The sequence below is a fragment of the Corythoichthys intestinalis genome, chromosome 3 (assembly GCF_030265065.1).
Source record: "Corythoichthys intestinalis isolate RoL2023-P3 chromosome 3, ASM3026506v1, whole genome shotgun sequence".
NCBI lineage: Eukaryota > Metazoa > Chordata > Actinopteri > Syngnathiformes > Syngnathidae > Corythoichthys > Corythoichthys intestinalis.
The window spans coordinates 48,829,717-48,852,502 of record NC_080397.1 but is presented as its reverse complement, the minus strand read 5'-3'; the positions used below and the strand labels follow the sequence as shown (position 1 = coordinate 48,852,502).

The 22,786-nt window shown below is 39.7% G+C and overlaps 1 protein-coding gene across 6 annotated transcripts in view; it reads left to right on the top strand.

Moving 5' to 3' along the window:
- The window catches only part of ccser1 (coiled-coil serine-rich protein 1), a 378,554-nt gene that overhangs the window by 151,822 nt on the left and 203,946 nt on the right, over window positions 1-22,786 (top strand). For all 6 annotated transcript variants that reach the window (XR_009062832.1, XM_057832960.1, XM_057832959.1 and 3 more), the window contains exon 8: window positions 211-288. Coding sequence is in view for 5 of the 6 variants with exons in the window: in XM_057832960.1 (XP_057688943.1) it covers window positions 211-288 (78 nt within the window). In the remaining variant the exon portion in view is untranslated. The remainder of the gene's footprint in view (window positions 1-210; window positions 289-22,786) is intronic.

The window sequence follows — 22,786 nt, the reverse complement described above, 5'->3', positions numbered from 1 at the left end:
CCTAATCATCAGTCAAATCATGACTTGTAAAGCTCTCATTGCAAACTGGTCATGTCCCACCTTCTCTCAAGGTCGCTTTCATTCAGGGTTAATTTCCCCCGTTGTTGACAGAACTTTAGTGCAAAGATCTGAGAAACTGCAGAAATGTATGCATTGTACAGAAGGAACCAAAGTATGTGCACTAATGATCATGTTCATCTTACTTTACAGAGTACCGAGACAAGTCCTGCTAGCAGTCTTCAGTCCCTACCTATTAGCCCGTGCAGTGAAAAGTCTCTTCCATTTAAGGTAAAGTCAATGCTATTCTCTTTCATTGTTGTTAGTTTAAATGCTGTTGTAAAGACCTACAATGCACTTGTCGTGACAAGAGGCTATTGAAATTAAATTTGCAAAAATAAGAGGATAATCTGGGATTAAAAAGTATATACAGTAGATACAGGTAGTCCCCGGGTTACAAACGAGTTCCGTTCCTGCGCTGGCAATGTAACCTGAATTTCCGCATAAATTGGAATGAACCCACCAGAAGTACCATGGGTGTCCCATTTTGGGATCATCCCCAAGACTGTCCCATTTTGGGATGAGTGTAGCCTACGTTTTGTAAAAGGGGCCATTACTGGTGCACCGAGGAAGGACACGTCGGCCGCATCCCATTTCTATTTTTCTACCTCTACCCCTTGGCTTGAAACTTCGGCCCTACGAATTGGGACACCACTTCACACTCACGTTCATCATACTGTAAGTCCGTTCGGCCAGTTGTTACGTAACCAAAAGCGACGATAAAAAGTGCACTAAGTGCACTAAGCAAAACTGAAAAACAAAACATGACAAATGAAGAAACACAATGAACAATGAACTAACATTACAATTAGTGGTGTCCTTTTTTATTTATTACACCCCTAATTAGTGCACTTTTTATCGTGATTAATATTGTTTAACTATTACTTTTTTGACTGAAGAAAACACATTGAGAATAGATAATACTGGTCATCAGCTCTTAGAATATTATTTGGATGTACAGTGGGGAGAACAAGTATTTGATACACTGCCAAGTATCAAATACTTGTTCTCCCCACTGCCAATGGGAAAACCCATTGGCAGTGTATCAAATACTTGTTCTCCCCACTGTATCAAGCTTGTTTCATTTATTTTAAGCAAAGCAAACAAAACAAACACTTGTAACTAACGGAAGGGTCCACAACACATGCACATAGATGTGGAGCACTAGTTCAGTTTAATTTAATTTGGTTTCAAATTAAATATAATATTTACACCATTGTATGAAACCTGAATGATAGTTTGTTTCTGAACCAAGAGTGGTATTTACTAGGGCTGTCAAAATTATCGCGTTAAAGGGCGGTAATTAATTTTTTAAATATATCACGTTAAAATATTTGACGCAAGTAACGCACATGCCCCACTCAATCAGATTAAAATGAAAGCAGCGTAATGTCCGCTTGTTACTTGTTTTTTGGTGTTTGGCGCCCGCTGCTGGCGCTTGGGTCCAAATGATTTTATGGGTTTGGGGAGTGAGCATGGTGTAATTATTGACATCAACAATGGCGAGCTACTAGTTTATTTTTTGATTGAACATTTTACAAATTTTAATAAAATGAAAACATTAAGAGGGGTTTTATTATAAAATTTCTATAACTTGTACTAACATTTATCTTATAAGAACTACAAGTCTTTCTATCCATGGATCGCTTTAACAGAATGTTAATAATGTTAATGCCATCTTGTTGATTTATTGTTATAATAAACAAATACAGTACTTATCTACCGTATGTTGAATGTCTATATCCATCTTGTGTCTTATCTTTCTATTGCAACAATAATTTACAGAAAAATATGGCATATTTTGTAGATGGTTTGAATTGCGATTAATTACAATTAATTCATTTTTAAGTTGTAATTAACTCGATTAAAAATTTTAATCGTTTGACAGCCCTTGTATTTACTAATCTTGCATATTTTTATTCCAGCAATTTCATGTGAGGTGCTTTTCTATTTACCACTGTTGCTTGGTGTGCTTAGTTGTACTGTTTCTAAATATCTAGGTATATCCACAGCAAATTGTTAATTGATCCTTTCAAAAATGTTTAACATGTAGAGGGTATTCAAACAAATACATCCGAATAAATTAGAATTATTAAAATACTATTATTAAAATATCCTCAGAAGTTTGGAGTTTAGTGTCAAGTAAGAAGTAACAGTGTCTGAAAGTAGCCTGACTCAGGAAGGTTTCACCCAACCCCCTCAGGAAGGTTTCCTTCCTGAGTCAGGCTACTTTCTCTTTACTTGCAAATTCAGCCGTTAGCTGAGGAGGGGGTTGGGCGAAACCTTCCTGAGTCAGGCCACTTTCTCTTTATTTGCAAATTCAGCAAGTAAAACCTGGAGCATCACAGCTCCATGCTGTGATGCTGCACATAAAGTAGCAAAAGCGCACCCTGCTCCGGTTGCATTCACAAGCGAAGCAGGGTGCGCTTAAAGCGGACCGAGACCCACAGTTTTTGAGCCGACCGGAGTTCGGATGCACGTTCACCTTTACAAAAAGAAGCAGACTACCTGAGAAAAAGAACTGGGACCAAACGGTGCTAGTGTGAAAGCACCCTTAAACGCCATTATATTCAATTACTATTCCGGCTTTACTTGCGAGTTAGTCACCTTGCTGAGAGAAAAGGGCGCTGTAAAAAGAGTAGAGACTCGAGATGGGGGATATCATGGCCGTGACCAAAGCCCGAATAGTCATGCAATATAACGGGATTTAACACAACATATCTTACAGTATCTTATTTTTTACTTGATCTAATTAATATGACATATAACACATGTTTTTCGACAGTTTGTATTTAGAGGTACTTAAAGGGTTAATTCTGACTTATGCGGAAGTTGGGGTTACATCGCCAGCCTAGGAACGGGACAGTACTACCTGTATTACTGGTCCTTCGATAAACGTCAACCTCTCTCAATGATCTCCCAGTGATCTTCCAGTGATCTCCATGGATCACCACGGTCTCCTCAAAGTTTTTAATCAGTCCAAAACAGTCTCGAAATAATCGCTTAGGGAAACAAGCACTCAAAGGACGCACAGCGAGCGCACAGGGCACGCTCAGCGATCTCATCCATCTCTCAGTGGTCTCTCACAGGTCTTTCATTGAGCGCCAAGCAGATTGGGGAGAGATCGCTGTGGTGATGAGAGTGCAGAATTGGGAGCTATTTTTCATTCTGTCTTGCCGCTTTCAACAAATGACATCATATGTGCTTACTTTTTTACATTTCACTGAAGAAATAAAATGAATTCATTGGACTGATCTGATACATTTATTGACTGATCAACAACAATCACAAAATTTAAAAAAATAAGTGGAAGAAAATAACTTGTTAACACATGACCAGAGAGCTTTTGCTTTAAAATGATGTTTATAATTTTTATTTTTCTGTAATGTCTGCGTGTGAAGTCCGCATTTACCTGTTTTCAACTTTACGGGGTGCACCAACCCTGAACACGAATACCCCAACAGGAAACAAACATGAATAAACACAAATCGACTTCAGGGATTCCCCTACACACAAGAGATTGTGGCGCACCACCACACCAAAATAAAAGCAGCCACGCCTTGCAAATGAGATTTTTTTTTTTTTAATTATTATTTAAAAAAATAAAGTTTTAGGCTGTTTCAAACTCGCGGCAGCGGAGTGTGAAGAATTCAGAGGTAACCTATTCATTATGTATCGGTAATGTCCGTATATGCGCGGCCCCCTTAAGAGACGATCGGACTGGGGAGCTGTGACGCAGGGGGAGGCGAGTAGGGAGAATGGGAGAACGGGCAAGAGATGGCGGTCACATGTCGAGGCCGCTGTTATTTTGTTATTGTTTTTCTTTATTATTTTTACCACAATAAAGTGGGTAAGTCAATACCGACTCCTGCCCTTCTTCTCCGTATACGGGGCCTTACAGTACTTTGGATTGGACTTTTCGGCGAAAGTGAGTGGTGGACGGCCGTCTTGGACGGAAGGCCAAGTTTGAATGAATTTGCGCCAAGAGAGGCTTCGACAACGATCCGCAGACGGATTTACGCAATCACGGTTGACGAAACTTTGATAAATGCGCTTTTTCCCCCCAAGTTTTGCGAGCTCTGGGAGACTTGAAAAATGAATCTCATACCGCTCCTTTCCAATTTAATGGTTCCTCGATGTGCGTTTGTGTGGAAACGTAGTTGTAATGTAAAGTAATGTAATTCACCTTCTCATCGAAACTAGTAAAACCCTTTACACGGCCATTAGAATCCCCCCCCACTCCTTGAAATGGGTCCGTTGACAGAAGGACTCTTATTGTTGTGGTAATGTAGTACTTATTAGGGCAAAATAAAAGGAAAAAGAAGGACTATGATGGAGGTCTGCAACCCGCGGCTCTAGAGCAGCGTGCAGCTCTTTAGCACTGCCCTAGTAGCTCCCTGGAGGTTTTTCAAAGATTTTTGAAAATAGAAAAAGATGGGGGAGGGAAATATATTTTTTGTTTTATGACGGTATTTCGAGGAGGGCAAACATGACACAAACATTCTTTCAATTCATTTATATTGTAATGAAGTTAAACTTCAGGTGGCATCGTACAACAGAGTAGTCACGTGGTGCGTCATTCTCTATAGCAGTGTTTTTCAACCTTTTCTGAGTCACGGCACGTTTTTATAACGGAAAAAATCTCGCAGCACACCAAAAACAAAAAATGTTCCAAAAATTACTTCCTGTACATTATTTTTTATTATAAATTTCTCAATATTTATGCTTACTCAGTGTGAAACTTGAGCCTGTTTAGATGAACACAAAGCCAATATCCTGGCAGGAATCTTCTTCAACAGCACTCAGTCCCTCTCTGCTTTTATTTTATTTTATTTTTTTATCGCAGTTAGGCTTGAAAAAGCTCAATTATCAGACAGGGGGACTTTAGCAATCTCTTTAAACGCATCAGGGTCAAGCATCTCGCTGACAATGGCTTTGCAGGCAGGTAGTATGAGTGTCTCTGCCACTGTGTGGGACTTTTTGGATTTAGCAACAAGTTCAGCAACAAGGTAACTGGCTTTGAGGGCTTTCTAATTTACCTTTGTAGTTTTTCAAAAAGTCAAACAAAATAGTCCATCAACTTGTTTTGAAGCAACGGAAGTTTCGTTTGGAGATGACGCTTAAACTTGCTTGGCACCATGGCGCTGTTGGATAGCTGCTCGTGTTGCATTCAAGAACTGCTCGGATTTCTAGCCATCAGCCACCTTGCTGTCCTCGAGAATGCGTTAGAATAAAACACATTGGAATAAAACACAGAGGGGAGGATTGACGGTCATCACATATGGATAAATGTGTTGGAATAAAACAGATTGAAATAAAACACAAAGGGGAGGATTGACGGTCATCACATATGGATAAGGTGGCTGATGGCTAGAAATCCGAGCAGTTCTTGAACGCGGCACGAGCAATATGTCGCTCATCTGCACACGACCGCAACCTTCTACCTACTCCTTCCTTCCTACTGCAACTCCGACCGATGACGTTTAAAAAAAAAAAAAAATTAAAAAAAAAAAAAAAAAAATGCGATGTTGGATAATTTCTCGCGGCACACCTGACGATCTCTCACGGCACACTAGTGTGCCGCGCCACACTGGTTGAAAAACACTGCTCTATCGGATCCACTGCAAGAACAATAAACATTTATTCATGAAGGCTATTATTGTATTTGTAGCCAACTTAGTCATTTTGATAATAGGCTAATATAGCTAATATCGATACATACAGCTGTTGTTGCTTTCATTATAAGGCTTATACAAGGCTTTTAGTTTTTTGCGGCTCCAGACATACTGTGTCTATTTGTTTTTTTTTTTTTGTCAAATATGGCTCAACATTTTGGGTTGCCGACCCCTGGGTCACTACGACATGTAAGTCGTACTATTGCTACGGGAAAAAAAGTGGTATTATTACATAGGGTAACGTAGGTGTAATCAGTTACGCATTTTACGTTCTTGTACCATAGCTGAGAGCTACGACATAAGCCTGGCGAATGAAATATTTTCAATATATCTTCGTTATGGTTCTTCTTGGGGGGAAAAAACATGAAAAAAAAAAAAATCGACGTGGCACGACATGGTGAGGCTGTCCGAATCCAATGCAGCCCACCACCACAGTTTCCAAAAATCCTAGAGGAAACCCTGGACTCCACTGACCACTTACACATATTTTAATGTTTTCAGGACATAAACACCCCCCCCCCCCACACACACACACAAAAAAAACTGTTTTTCCTGGGAGCTCCAGGAGAAGGCGGGCCTGTGTGAGAGCCCAATGCCTGGGCGAAGCTTTCCTCTCTTCCCCTTACTGCCCTCTGGAAGTTTCCCCCGGCTCGGTTGTCGTGGCAACAATTTAGAAATCAAAGAGATGACTAAGACAATTACGGCTAACGATTTTCAAGCTTAACCGTCGTAATGACGAAATTTTCTCCGTAGTCACGTGGATGAATTATCACGTTCATACCAAAGGTTTCATACTTGTTAACTTTTCTCATACTTACTTGTCTGCATATGTGGGCATTTATCTGCACACCTCACAGTAAATCTATTTTTTTCTGTCTCATCGTAGCCGAGAAAATTCCAGCGGTCTCTCCTCTGGGGCTGAAACTTTCTCTTCGTTTACTTTTTATATTGGATTTCAGTTTCCCTCAACTCTACCTTTGACTTTCTCTTTCTTGAGTGGTCTTTTTGACCCGGTGCTTGGCTGGGTGCTGGGGGTTTCAGAATCATGTCGCGTTGTAGTATAACGTTAGGTGGGTACTGAGATACTGACAATCAATCAGCAGCAGTAATTTTTTTTAATTGACGCATTATTTTTGCTGGCCCAGTGATGGGATCCTTCTGGTGCCCCGGACATATTTAAAAGTACGTCCGGGCCACCAGGCCATTTATATTGTCGACCCCTGTTTGAAGATGAAACCAAATAATCCTGTTGAATTCTTGGAATCCTGCATGATTGGTTTCTTTGCCATTCCAAACGACTTCATCAATTAGTTATTTCAGTCATTGCCAAGACGCATAGATGCAGTCCTCCAAGCTCATGGGAGTCGCACACGATATTATTTTTTTTCGCCCCAAGAAAACTTGACTTTATTTTCTGATCTTATCGTAGCATATTTGTGTTTTCATAATTTGGTATAATTTCTACCATAAATTATTTTTTTATGCGACAAGACTTTTGTCCTTGCCAAAACAGATGTTATGGGCTTTACCAAGCTCTGAATGTATTTTTGACGGTTTGATTTTGCACCTGGTTATTAATGTGAAGGCCCTTGACATTAAAATTAACCTTTTTATTAGAATAAAATGATTAGTATTATATGCCATTTTAAAGAGCATACGACATGAGAAAAAAAGTCTTAAATGGCATTATTATGTGAATTAGAATCATATTTTGAGACAATTCGACTATATACAACAATTTAGCAAAGCGCAGATGACGAGAAATTAGTCTTTTAATCTGCTGGTTAGCCACGCCTACCATTATAGGGCTTCAGCGTCCCCAACAGGTGGATGACGTCAGCGGTAGACTGGGCTCATCGGTTTTACTATTTAGCCCATTGAGGTGGAATTATTCAGAACGAGGAAAAGGCGACGAAGAGAGCCGCAAAATGTCATTGTTTCAGTCTCTCTACTCCAGTATTTTTACAGGATATTCTTTTAATCCAAGTATTTCCCCCAATAGCTATATAAATTACTTGAGAAGGACAGGTCAGCCCATCAAGGGGGAACTATTCACAATGAGGAAACGCGACGAAGAGAACTGCAAAATGTCATTGTTTCTGTCTCTTTACATCAATATTTTTACAGGATATTCTTTTTATCCAAGTATTTTCCCCAATTGCTAAATAAATGGCATGGTCATTACAAATAACAGTCTTGTGCTAAATGGAACATGAAATAATAAAAATGCATTTATTCAGGACGACATGGCAAAAGTACTCCATAATGGTCAAAACTGTCGACTTCACCTTTACTGTCGCACCTCCCGAACGATATTTTATGACACCTAAATCGGACATATGTCATTTCCCTTCCCCGGCTTCGGAGAATGTAAACAAACCAAAAGGCGTGACAGCTAGCCGACATGCTAACCGAACCGAGTGATGCTTCAAAGTCTTCGAAGCGGAAAATCACACATAATTAGCCTGGATTATTTGACATGACGACTGGGTTGTCGATTGTCTTTGTGGATTGGCAAACCGCCCGGCGGAGAGCAATTTACAGTTCGTTCCCCGGAGGAGGGCGGCTGCAGTTGTTGTGGAGCTAACGTGCTGCTAATGTGCATGAGGATAGCTTTTTACATGCCTATCGATGATCAAACGTAAGTAGTCCTTTATGTAAAGAAAGTTTGTAGTGTTTACTTTGTAATAGCTGTATTAATATTTGACATAATACTAAACAAGATGTTTACTCACTTCCTCGTAAGTCCAATGCTCCCACTGTAGTCTGGCTTGTTTTGGCCAATATCCACGGTGAATGGGAACCTTTTGAAACTCCAAAAAGGCGCATACGCCTCACCCTCATACAGAATGATTTTTCTGCAGCCGTTTGGCTGGCGTGATGCGAAAAATAAACGTATTAATCCGCAAAATCAGCTGAGTCCTTTGTCCTCATACACAACAGTATGCTGTATAGTGAAGAGGACGTCTTCTACCGTACACGTCACAGCGCCCTCCTCCTACATGCAAGACCGAAGCCGGAAGTCACTCATTTTCATGGCGCGGGATTCAAAAAACTAAATAAATATAACGATCGCTTCCACACACATCCAAGCGGTCCATATCATTCAGGAGCATAAAATACCGCGTGTATTATGAAATAAACATGCTTTTTCGTGTCACATGCACTTTAAGTCACTATGTCCTTATGCGACAAGACTTTTGTCAGGGACTGTAGTTTTCCTACTAGATTGTTAATACCGTAATTTCCTGAATATAACGCGCACTTTTTTTCTCCTAAATGAACTTGTAAAATCATGGTGCAGGCAGAAATATATATATAAACCGATTTTTTAAATTTTTTTTATTGACACGGCCATGTGGTGTTGAAGAAACGTATACGGCGATCCGTTGCCGACCATTACGGTACGTGACGTCACCATTTTGTTTCGGTAATACTTCACTCTGATCGGCCGAATGATTTTGTCTGTGTTAAATTCTGCTTTTTTCACTTTTCATAAAGCACAGAATTTAGTTTTTTTAACTCATTTGAGTCAACGTTTATTGCGGCTCCGCAACTCGGACCATAACAAACGTAACACCAGACTTCCTGTGTGTGACCGTCAACTATATCTGTCCCTCGGGAAACTCAAACCCAAATAATAATAGTTCCTATTGTTACTGTCGTGTCGACAGCGATGAGCGCTCTCGGATTTCCGATTTACGTTCTCACTTTCATTTTACCGTATCAATCCATGGAAGAAACATTTATTCACCATGATGAAACGAGCAAGTTATACAGCAGCCTTTAAAAGAAAAGTCACATCTGTTTTTTTCTCTCCTAGATTCTGGTAAGTTGGAGAAGTTGTTAATTAAATCATATTATTACCGTAAATGTTGTCAGTTTATGGTAATGTTTTGAACTACCAATATGCTATGCTTGTGCTGTGTTTCACCATTCAGTATAATGAAATTTCTGTATCTGTACACGAGCTCTATTTTCTTGTATTCTTCTATTTATTGGCGCTAAAATTAGGGTGCGCGTTATAAACGGGGACAATAATTATCCCTAGATTTAACAAGTAAATTTGGGGTGCGCATTATAAACGGGTGCGCCTTATATTCGGGAAATTACGGTAAGTTGTTTGTTTACTGGAAATATAGTGCAACACGCTGTACTCACATGATTGAGCTATCATGTGAGTACAGCCTCTGCACTCTGAAACGGAAGAACAATTTGATTGCACAACGAGCGCACACTCCTGATACATTTACGTAAAAATGTTTTTTTTTCTCGAGGCTTTAAGAGATCGATGAGAGATTGAGCCAATTTTTGATTGTTCAATGGCGCCCATTAACCTCCATGAGCTAAACACCAAGAGCTTTTGATTTGGCATGAAATGCTAAAAAAAAAAAAAAAAAAAAAAAAACTCAAACTGGAAACATTTACGGTAATTCACAAAACTTTATTATTATTTTTTTAAACATTGTTCTATAGCAAATTTAGAAATGGGTTGACCTCAGATCAGCTGGACTTAAACGTCTAAGCAATTACCACTTAGTTTCACAGTGTCACATGAAAATTGCACGTGTGCTGTCTCTTTTTTGACCTACATGGATGATCAGTAGCAGAAATTTAGGCTGTGGCACAGCTTGACGACAGAAGCTCACATGTCAACGGATCACGTGGAGGGAAAAGATGTAAGGCAGGTGGCTTATTTAAAAAGAATGTTGGCAAAGCACAGTGAGTGCTAATTATATTGGCGCCGACCTGACAATAATCTAGGCAAAATATGCTAAGGCTTTTTTTTTTATATGCAGTGGTACCTCTACATACGAATTTAATTCGTTCCAGTACCTGGTTTGCAAGTTGAAATGGTCGTATATCGAGCGGGATTTTCCCATAAGAAAACATTATAAGTCAAATAATTCGTTCTACAACCCAGAAACCTACGCTAAATCCTTAATAAATACTGCTGCAACAATTACAAGCAGCAACAGTAAAATAAATTATAAGTATAAATCGGAATAGTAATAATATAAATAATAATAATAATAATTAAAGATGATGAAAAGACGATCACGTCATTTTCAAAGTATCGGAATCGGCAAAAAAATATCGGACATGCCTTTTTTTATATACATATATATTTTATTTAAATCGTTTTCTTATTGTATATAACATTACAGACAAAATGTCTTACACTCATCCAGAGTAGATTTGGCTTGAAGTAGGGCTATCAAATTTATTGCGTTAACTGCGGTAATTATTTTTTCTTAATTAATCACGTTAAATAATTAACGCATGCGCTGCACGACCCACTCATGCATTGTCGCGTTCAATCTATAAAGGCGCTGTTTTACCAATATATAGAGCTAAACGCAGCGTATAATGAGTAGAGAGAATTTTGACAGCAATTGGAGCCTTTTTTATTTGGCTAAAGCCTTACATTCCCTCTCTCAGCAATTAAAATTAACGTGGGAGGCAATGTGGGGAAGAAAGGTAGTAGTTGATCATTTTCTTAACACCCTATGTTGTTTCCCAACGCAGAGAAGATATATCAATTGGTGCCCCTACGCACAGTCATGGTTGCACTTCCCATCATGCATTTGGGTTAAATGGCTGCAGTATCATTTACTGAAAGCCCAGCAAATACACTAGATGGCAATATTTAGTCACAATATACAAAGTCACATTTATCCTTTAAGAATTACAAGTCTTTCTATCCGCGGATCCCTCTCACAGAAAGAATGTTAATAATGTAAATGCCATCTTGAGGATTTATTGTCATAATAAACAAATACAGTACTTATGTACTGTATGTTTAATGTATATATTCGCCTGAGTTTTATTAATTTGTTTCTTAATGCATTGCCAAAATGTATATGATCGGGGGAAATTATCGGGAATGATTGGAATTGAATCGGGAGCAAAAAAAAAAAAAAGCAATTGGATCGGGAAATATCGGGATCGGCAGATACTCAAACTAAAACAATCGGGATCGGATCGGGAGCAAAAAAACATGATCGGAACAACCCTAATAATAATGTAACGAATCAGCTTCTAATGTGGCAGTTGTGTTTTGCATGCTGTTCCTGAACGCACAGTGTGACTGACGACAGAGTGAAAGACGTGCAGTAGAGTTTTTACTTTCCCTTTTCATGTTGTTGTTGTCGTCGGCTATGGTGGACAGTAGCTGTGTTGTGTTCTACAAGATCTGAAATAAATGATTAAAAACCTGACAAAACTGATGATTTGTTTGCCAATGTTTCAATAGTAATTGTTGTCACCTTACTTTATAAAGACTGGCAAACAGAGGTAGCAGGAGGACCGTCATGATCATAAAATACTGAATTCCGGCTGTATTATCGAGCCAGTTAACTGACGCGCACACCACGCTCATATTTTTCAATCTTTTCCATCTTAATTTCAATGGTAAGCGTCACTTTTTTCCTTTCTACACCACATGCGCTAACATTTTTGGGACCCATGTTGATTTCTCTCACAAGAACATCCACTGTGCATCCTCCTTGTGGAAAACAATGAAATAAATCGTCATATTTTGAGCATGTCATCATATGTCGAGGCAGAATTACAAGTCATGTTTTCCGTCGGATGTTGAAAGGATCGTATGTCGATGCGATCTTATGTCGAAGTACCACTGTATACGAATAAATATAGACCTCGGTATGTTTTTTCTTCGCCAATTTCCGAGCGTTTGCTGTTGTCTTAGTAATGTTACTGCTGTTATTTAACTCATTTACTCCCAGCCATTTTCACCGGTGCAACCCCTTTTGCTCCCGGCCGTTTTACTGGGTTTTGACTGATTTTGCAAGGCCCACAGAAAATTCTGTTCTATTACTATATAAACATGGAACCCACCAAAAGAAAGATTAGACTCTCTTCTTTCAGCTGGGAAAAAAGTTAATGTCTTTTTCCATTCTTTAGAAATCAGCATTAGAAAATAGCTTAGTTTGAGCAATTTTCCATTTTCTAAAGAAAAAACAGAGAAATTGAGCTTTTTGTAAAGCCATACATTTCAAACATAACTTATTGTATATATCACATATCTTTTGCTTTTGTGACATCCCAAACATCTGAATCAGGTTTTCCTTCTACAAAATAACATAAACAACAAGACAAATAGAGCTTTTGATAGCAACGTAACAATTTATTTGCATATGGCTGGAGTGTTTGGCTGGGAGATGGCGCTGTTGTGGCCGCCGCGGCTGTCCCTGCGGACGGGGTGGGCTTTTCCCTCGTCACCGCCTGTAGTGTCTCATCAAGATGGAATTTTTTGAGTCTTTCTTTTGTGGTGACCACTGCCTCGTGCCAGAGTTTGCCTGGGAAACTTGTGTGGGTCATGTTGTGTTCCGGGGGGGGAACTGGTTTGGCCGTGCGCGTTTCCGGCTGAGTCGCGGGACACTGGAGGGTGCGAGGGACGCGAGCAGCACGGACTCAATGGCATCGCCCGCTGCACTGGCGGACCCGGTCGTTCTGCTCGGTCATCCAGTGCCTGGCATCCCGGGCGTCTTCCCGGTTGTTCTGCTCGGTCGTCCGCCGCCTGGCATCCTGGACGTCCTCCTGTTGTTGCACTTGGTCGTTCGTCGCCTGGCGTCCTGGACGTCCATTCTGTCGTCTTCTGCCGGCGCCCCGGCTGTGCGGCCCGGCCGTTTGTTCCGTTGAATTGGGTTGCGGGTCTTGCCAAATGCACTACTGCCCTCCAATGGCCAGTTTTATTGCTTCAAAATGGATTTTCAGCATTGTGCTTTGGAGCCAAATTAAATCACAACCTAGAGATGTCTCTTGTGAAAAAAAAATGTAAAAGACGTATAAATACGTCTTTGGAACACTGAAACAATTAAAAATAGAACGTATTCATAAGTTTTTGGGAGCAAATTAGTTAATAACTTCTTATGATAACATTTAATTTGTGTATATTTTCAAGATAACTCATCTTGTCCAATGAATAGTAAACAATCAACACTCACCGGCCACTTTATTAGGTACACCATGCTAGTAACGGGTTGGACCCCCTTCTGCCTTCAGAACTGGCTCAATTCTTCGTGGCATAGATTCAACAAGGTGCTGGAAGCATTCCTCAGAGAGTTTGGTCCATATTGACATGATGGCATCACACAGTTGATGCAGATTTGTCGGCTGCACATCCATGATGCCAATCTCCCGTTCCACCACATCCCAAAGATGCTCTATTGGATTGAGATCTGGTGACTGTGGGGGCCATTTGAGTACAGTGAACTCACTGTCATGCTCAAGAAACCAGTCTGAGATGATTCCAGCTTTATGACATGGCGCATTATCCTGCTGAAAGTAGCCATCAGAAGTTGGGTACATTGTGGTCATAAAGGGATGGACATGGTCAGCAACAATACTCAGGTAGGCTGTGGCATTCCAGCGATGCTCAGTTGGTACCAAGGGGCCCAAAGAGTGCCAAGAGAATATTCCCCACGCCATTACACCACCACCAGCAGCCTGAACCGTTGATACAAGTCAGGATGGATCCATGCTTTCATTTTGTTGATGCCAAATTCTGACCCTATCATCCGAATGTCGCAGCAGAAATTGAGACTCATCAGACCAGGCGTTTTTCCAATCTTCTATTGTCCAATTTTGATGACCTTGTGCAAATTGTAGCCTCAGTTTCCTGTTCTTAGCTGAAAGGAGTGGCACCCAGCGTGGTCTGCTGCTGCTGTAGCCCATCTACCTCAAAGTTCGACGTACTGTGCATTCAGAGATGCTCTTCTGTCTACCTTGGTTGTAACGGGTGGTTATTTGAGTCACTGTTGCCTTTCTATCAGCTCGAACCAGTCTGGCCATTCTCCTCTGACCTCTGGCATCAACAAGGCATTTCCGCCCACAGAACTGGAAATTTTTTCTTTTTTGGACCATTCTCTGTAAACCCTAGAGATTGTTGTGCGTGAAAATCCCAGTAGATCAGCAGTTCCTGAAATACTCAGACCAGCCCTTCTGGCACCAACAACCATGCCACGTTCAAAGTCACTCAAATCACCTTTCTTCCCCATACTGATGCTCGGTTTGAGCTGCAGGAGATTGTCTTAAACCATGTCTACATGCCTAAATGCACCGAGTTGCCGCCATATGATTGGCTGATTAGAAATTAAGTGTTAACGAGCAGTTGGAGAGGTGTACCCAATAAAGTGGCCGGTGAGTGTATTCTGTCTTTACTGACACTTGTAAAGGCCTTGGGTCTGATCAATCATTGGTGCATATACAGTTTATTGATCGACAGGCGGACCCTCCAACAACCAAAAAAATTAACCAATGTCAGTACAGTGGCAAGTCATATCATAGCAAAACATTATATGCTGTCTCTAGAGAAACAATATTGATCCCAAATTAAAATATAAGAAGTTATTTGTCCACTACATGACGATCCAACTGTGATAAAATTAAAAAAAAACCCAGCCAGGAACTTTTGATGCTCTAAAAAGTAGTCATCCAACCATTTTGAAAAAGCAGTGCCTAATGGACTGAAGTGCCTTTGACCCGAGTTACTTGCTCCGAAGTTACAAGTTGTCAGTTCACATTAAATTATTAAATTTTTGACACTCCGAAAAAAATTGTTTGGTATCAGGAAATAAAATTTGACTTGCAAAAATTCAAAAACAAACAAGCAAAAAAAAAAAAATCTGTCGTTTTTTTTTTTTTTTAAAGTAAAGATGAACATTTTATCTTAATGTGAAATCTCAAATATTTGCCACCAACGTGGATCCACACTGTTGCATGAAATCAGAAAACAACTGACGGAGTGTCATGATGTGTGTGAAGAGTTGTCAGTAGTCCCTGAAGGATTCGTTGTAAGCAGGCGTGATGAAATAGCGGGAAATGCCGAGACCAGGACATTGTTTTAAAGGGGAACAAACGGATGGTATCACGGACACAGCAGATCAAAGCATAGAAGGATGGATTAGGGGATGGGTGAGAAGAGGGGAATTTGGCCTGGCACTCTAGAAAACATCTCTGTCAGAGTAAAAATAATCTCAGTGAGGCACCTGAGAGGCTGCAGTGTCACACAGCGCCCCAGTTTAGTTTTTTTGTCCTAGTTCCAGTGATTTAGTGCATTGAAGAGCAAACTCACACCGTGTGTATTCAGGGAAGCCATCTACAACAGCACTAGCAATTTTTAAATGACATTTCTGTACATTCACTTTTCGTGAACTTTTATTTATTGAAGACATACAACAAAGTGTCCTTAAATAAATCTTCGTAAATTTGATTGTTATTGTGAATGGTTGTTTAGCTCTATGGGGCGTAGGTTTGGTCTCAACATTGGTAAAGACAATATAGCATAACCTGCATGTACACTTTTTGCTGGGGACGGGATATTAATAAGGCCAAACAGTTTGGGTAAACGGGGGTCAAGGCTACATTTCTCACGAATAAGAACCAAATTGATAGGCTAAATGATCAATGAAAAATAATTATGGATTCACTTTCATGTGCATTGGTTCAGGTGATACAGATTCACTGTTCAGTTCAAACCTTTGTTTTAAGAAAAAAAAAAAAAAAAAAAAGCCAAGAAACATTCGAAAACTTCCAGAATAAACGTCTGGATTTTATGAGCACATTTAAGTTGCAATATTTGAACATAAATAATACATTATACAATACAAATGTTAATAATCTCTTAACTACCCAGGAATGCAAAAAATAAACATTTGTTTCAAGAACACATGTTACGTCCCACAGACGGCTAGCTAAGGTGTAACGTAAAATGAGCCACGCAAGGTACGATTGGACAAAATTTATTTACACAAATCAAACTCTCATTGAATACAAGATATACAAAATGTGGAGAAGCACGGCTTCAGGGTAAGCCCAGGCCAAAATAACAAACAAAAGGAAGCTACACTTAAACCCCACCTGCTAACTAAACCCTGATCGTGAAAAGGACGAAAAGAAAAGACGGCCACTAACCTAGCTTCTTACACTAAACAAAACAGGAGAAAACGGGTTAAACAGAAATGGCAGCTTACCCCTACTGCTTCAGTGCTCTTATTGACAGTGGTGAACAAATAGCGATCCAATAACGAATAAACACAAAAGACCTCACCGAAAAAGCGGGAGGGTATCAAACTAGTGATCAAATGCACACGAGAGTGAATGGCGAGCAAACAGCTGGCGAGGAGGACCTCGGCACAAATGCTGTCAATGCGACCTCAGCTGTCAATTGACAGCGTCTGACTTTAAGCCCGGCGCCCTTTCTTCGTGGCCACTCAGCGGCGGCGACGTCATCTGTCTGCCCGTTGTCGATCAGCTTACGTCACAGTGGGAGGGGAAGCAGCCAGCTGACAGAGGCGAGGATCAGCTGACTTTGGCTTCTCAAAATAAAACACAGTTAAACGACCAGGGCCGTCACAACACTCAACAATGTCTGTCTAACAAAAATTAATAAAAATGGAGCCTTCCGTCAGGTAAACCACTACTGCTTTTGTCCACAAGCACAGCCACACTCAACAAAAGACAAAACTCCTTTGGGCTGCTTTAAAACAACATAAACAAAATAAAAATGAAAATTGGGGAGAAAGGGGTAAACCTAATTTCACTACATTTCTCACAGTTTAATTAACATTAACAGTAGAAAACAGTTACAGGAGGACACTTCTCGCTAAGCAGCTTCCTACGCGAGTTTCACGGGTTAACAAGTTCACACAGTTTAATGGTATGCTAACTATGATGCAGGTCAGACTTTCAGTAGCAAAACTAGTGGTGTGTTCCCCACCTCCACATTATTGACGTCTTTTTACATAACTTACTGTGGCTGCTGCCGAAAAAAAACCCTCTTATATCCTTCCTCTTCGAAGGGGGTGGAGGAGGCGGCATGTTGTCTGTGTCTGTGCTGTGTACGCGTGTGTATGTGGGGGCCTTGGGGTGTTCAAGTCATTAGCAAATCAAATGTGTGTTTCAGGGAAAGAAATGGCCAGGCACATTCAGCAAGTGAAAAGGGGTAAATGTACGTCTAAAAATGATGAAAGTAATCCACTTTAGGGTCAGTTCTATTTTCGCAACATATGGGAAGACAATTTAAATTACCTATAAAACTGAACTCATTATATAATGCAAATAAGGTTGCTTAAAAGTCGATGAAGACAATTTGTGAATCCTGAAAAGTTGGTAGTGTTGTGTCCCTACCTGTCCCTATGTAAACCTACGCCCTTGTTGCTCAGACACCAAGTATCGCGCCATCCCATTCAAAGTCTCTTCCTAAGCCCTAAGAGCAGCATGCTGTTGTTTTTCAAAAGTGAGACCTGAATAATGCTAAAGGGGCAGAAACAAGATATGGTATCAGAATTGTACAGGTATGGACAGATATTCTGATTCAAGTATCGAGTTTGAATTGGAAGTGAAAAAATGTGGACCGTAGCATCTCTTATTCGGGCTAATGTCCGTGTCAACTGAGCCAGAAAATTGCGTTACACACAGCATGTATAGGGAAAATACTGGTAGACCAGCGTATGTCTGAAAATGGCTTTAGTGACCAGAGGAGTAAGACAATCTTTTGGGGAAGAATGTAGGGGTGTTATTGAAACACTGAGCTTATGATACTGTCTTCTTTCTGACTTTCTGAATTTTGCTATTGGTGTCCTTTAAGGACTACGACCTGGATGAAAGAATTTACATAGGCTGTTAGTAATGTTCAAATGTTAAATAAAACATCACCTGCTCTCATAATCAGTGTTTCATGGCAGCAGTATTGTTTTTGGCGACAGCCCTTTTAATTTTCGTCGTAGTGTTTTGGACAATAATACTTATTAGTCTTTGTCATATTTTAGTCATCTCAAAATGTGGTTGTCTTCGTCTAGTTTTTGTTGACGAAAATTATAGCCTAATTTCGTCTAGTTTTAGTCGATGTTTACTAAAAATGTTTTCGTCTGTAAAATAAATTAATAAAAAAAGGTTTCCAACTATTTTGAATGAATATTGACAGACGAGCACATATTGTAGCGCCTATCTACAAGGACAAATCCAACTTGGTGATAACACTTGGTGATAATACTTTTCAATTAATTACACCCACCAGGACACCACAAACTGCATGCAAAAAAGTTAGAATTTGAGAGCATGCTCGCTGGAAGGATTAACCTAATGCAAATGCTTTGCTAATGCTACGAGTCACATTTCGTGTCACTCAGCACAGACCTTTAAAGGCAAAAGCAACATTGCATATTCTCTCTGGCCAAGATAAGAAAACAAATATTACAGTGTGCGTGTGTGCAAGCCTGGAGACTGAAGAGCAGCAGCACTTCACATGAGTGACACAACCAGACACTGCTACGATGCAGGCTGACTTAACATCAATTGTCCCACATTGTAAACATGTGACGGAATCAATTGCGCATTTATGACTTGTTCTCGTCTCATTTCATCTGACAAAAACTGGCATTCGTCTCGTTATGTTTTAGTCTCCCAAATCACATTTTTAGCTCGTTATCGTCTTGTCATCTTTTTCGAAAGATTTTCGTTATAGTCATCGTTGACTAAACCACACTGCATGGCAGTGACAGTTTTGAGCCTTTTGGAAATTAAATTACTTAGAGTCTGTTTTGTCGGGAAATTGTTTGGACATTGTAGTCAGCCATTATCAGATAGTAGAAAATCCAATTTACAAGATTCCACTTTTCTAACAAATATTCTTAAGACTCCATCGAAGGTTAACTGGCCACAAGCCTAAAAGGCATGTAAGTCATTTTACTTTCCTGTCCTAAAGTTTGAAGCAATTGGTAAATAGCTTACCATACTGAAGGAAACACTCCTCGAATGGAATATTAGTCTGATTTCTAACTGGCAGCGTGAACCTCCAAACGAATGTGAGCAAATGGAATCATTTCTGCTAACCTGGGGAATGTAATTCATCTCCACGGCTTCTTCAGCAGGCTGCTGATTGCGAGCATGGAGTGCCTTCAACCGCGGCACAAAATCACATTAAGTGGCTGCACTCCGCTGATTCTGATCAGATTTCTTCCCCCCCCTTAGCCCCCAGCTAAGGCCGTTCCAATCACATTATTTTAGAAATACATTCTCATGCTCTACTTTTGCCATTCAATGGAGCACTGAAAAATTGTCCCAAATACTACCTGACTGGTGAGTGAAAAGCACAGCAATGTTTCTTTGCATAAACTTCAATTATTTCATGCATTAGTTTCATTTGCATATTATCCTCATTTTTTTGTAATGTACTCGGGATCGCATCCTTTTAAAAAAAAGAAAAATTAATTAAAGGCTTTTTGATACACAATACTAACTATATTTTCTCAGATGACTTGTTTAATAAGAAAGTACAGGGAGTCCCAGGGTTATGAGCAAGTTCCGTTCTTACGCTGTCGACGTAACCTGAATTTCTGCTTAAGTCAGAAATAACCCTTTATGTACCTTTAAATATCCCCCAAATCTCAAAATAACTATCCAAAAACATTTGTTATACGTCATTGTACTGTCCTCGCCAAGATGTTGCAGCTAAGTCCTAGCTAGACAGCGAGCTAAGCTCCGAAATGACTGTCGGACGTCTGTGTGCCTTTTTTCGCCTGCTCATGACATCAGCACTTGCAGAATGACATTTTAAAATAAAAATGAAATGAAATCAGTTTCATCTTCAATAACAGCAATTCAAAATTTGCGTTTATAAGTAGCTGCTGATACAGCAATAACGATCCACACAAACAATTAGCATGTATCTGTTAGCATCCGCAGATCACCAAAAACAATCACATAAAATCGCCCCAAGTGTTTGACCACAATTGAAAACTCGTAATAAACAGTACAAAAAGTGTCATATACAGATGTTGCTTCTGTGGGTGCATCACAAGCGACAAATGTGAGCACAGGTTTGCTACTGGAATCTCTCTCACTCAGCTTATTCGTGAGAACAAATATGCTCTTCTTTGTGTGCGCAAAATACATACTTCTTCGTGTGTACATGCACTCTTACTCGTGTGTGGAAGTACTACCTGCTCTATGCTTCCTGCGCCAAAATAAAACCATGCATCGCAAAACAAAAGTCAACATTATTAAAAACAAAAAATGACTAGAGACAAAAGGGCGGAAGAGACTCCGGCATTGTAAAGACGTGTAAGTCAGGTACATCGTAACTAGACCTGAAACGAATACTCGACTACCATGAGTTTAAAAATTGATCCGAGTAATTTTATTCGCCTCGAGGAATCGTTTGATTTTGCCAGCTCTGAGCATCACATTTTGCCCGGACTAATATTAATGTAGGACAACATGCTGACATCACGTGCGTAGAGGAAGAAGCAATAATACAGCCGCTGCAAACTATGCCAACGTTGCTACAAACTAGGCCTGCATGATGCCACGGTGGTAGCGTCTGATGCGTCTCATAGATATCACATATATATGGAACTAGATGTGAAATGACAGACTCGCCGGTGTGAGTAAACAGCCGCCATCTTTAAGCAGTAAACTTCTCTGCGCTAATAAATAAGATAAATGTTACTTTACCTTGCTAACGTAACGTCAGCCCTGCGGAAGGGTAGGTTTCTATTAATTATGACCACTATTGATTAGAGGCGTGCAAAATTTCCGATTCTTAGATTATTCGCGATTTGGCCGTGGAAGATTCGAGAACGGTTCACAAACATCCAAATTCCAATTATTAAATTATACCAGGTAAAGCGGAAATAAAACGCAGTCAGCGCGGTCTTCGGGACGCAATGAGGAACGGACCGAGAGTAAATATCATGTGCAGCTAATGCCGCTAGGTAAAAAAAAAAAACTATAATACCTGACTGCGGCCGTCAACCGCTACCAACAGCGCCCAGTTGCTAGTTGCTACAAACATACGGCAACATACGGCTATGGTAGATATCACATATATCTAGACTAGATGTGAAATGACAGACTTTCCCGCGCTAGTAAACAGGCGCCATCTTAAAGCAGTAGACTTCTCTAGAAGGCTCTGTTGTAGAGAACCTAATTACTTTTTATCTAAAATACCCCTAAATGGGCAAAATCTTGACTTGAATCCATCTTTAAATGATGAAACAGTTTTAAAACTTTCACATATCGAAAGTAGACATGAGGGAAATTATGGAATAACGAGCGCAATTTTAACAACTTTAACGGTTGATTCACAACATTAAATTAATTGAATGTAGTTTAAAGCTGCTGATACAGAATGGGGACTTGAGTAATTTATTTACTGTTTTTAACCAGTAACTTGATACTAAAGTAGTAGTTTGTTTTATTTAGCCTGAGAGGATTTTTGAACAATTTTGGAACAAATATACAAAACATTTGAAAAAAAAAAAATGGGGGGAGGGGGGCATCAATAATCGATTTATAATCGAATCGGACTCTCTGAATCGTAATCGTAATCAAATCGTTAGGTGCCCAAAGATTCCCACCTCTACTATCGATAGGTGGCGAACGTGTCTTACATACAGGCTTTATTTAATCTGTAAAAACATAGCGTTGTAGAGTGATGAGGTTGTAAAATAAAAACATAATAAAGCTAACTGTCAATTTTAGCTCAGTAGTCATTGCTGGATAAAACACCAAGTAGCACCGGTGCCTAATGTGCTCCAATATAGTAGGTATCATACAATTATTTTGAACACTGCAAAAACTCAAAATCCTATCAGGACTTAAAATTTAGACTAACTTAAAACTGAACTCGAACATAAAAATAGCTTGACGCAAATGGAAATTCAATTCAAACAGGTGGGAAAAACCTAACACACCTAACTTTTAACTGATGTGTGTTATCAAGCGTAATGGCATTTTTAGATAAGATTTTTTTTTTTGGAGTGAAAGCTGTGAATTTTTTTTTTTTAGTCACATGTAAGACTGTTTTCAACAATGTACATCGAAATAAAGACATTGATTGAATGAAAATGGTTCAATATTAGGTGAAATGCATGTATATTTACAATTGCTCTCTACCTAAAAAAATGTTTTATCCCGATTACTCGATTAATCGATAGAATTTTCAGTGGAATACTTGATTACTAAAATATTTGATTGGTGCTGCCCTAGTCGTAACCTGAGGACTAGCTGTATCGTGTATTGGTTTC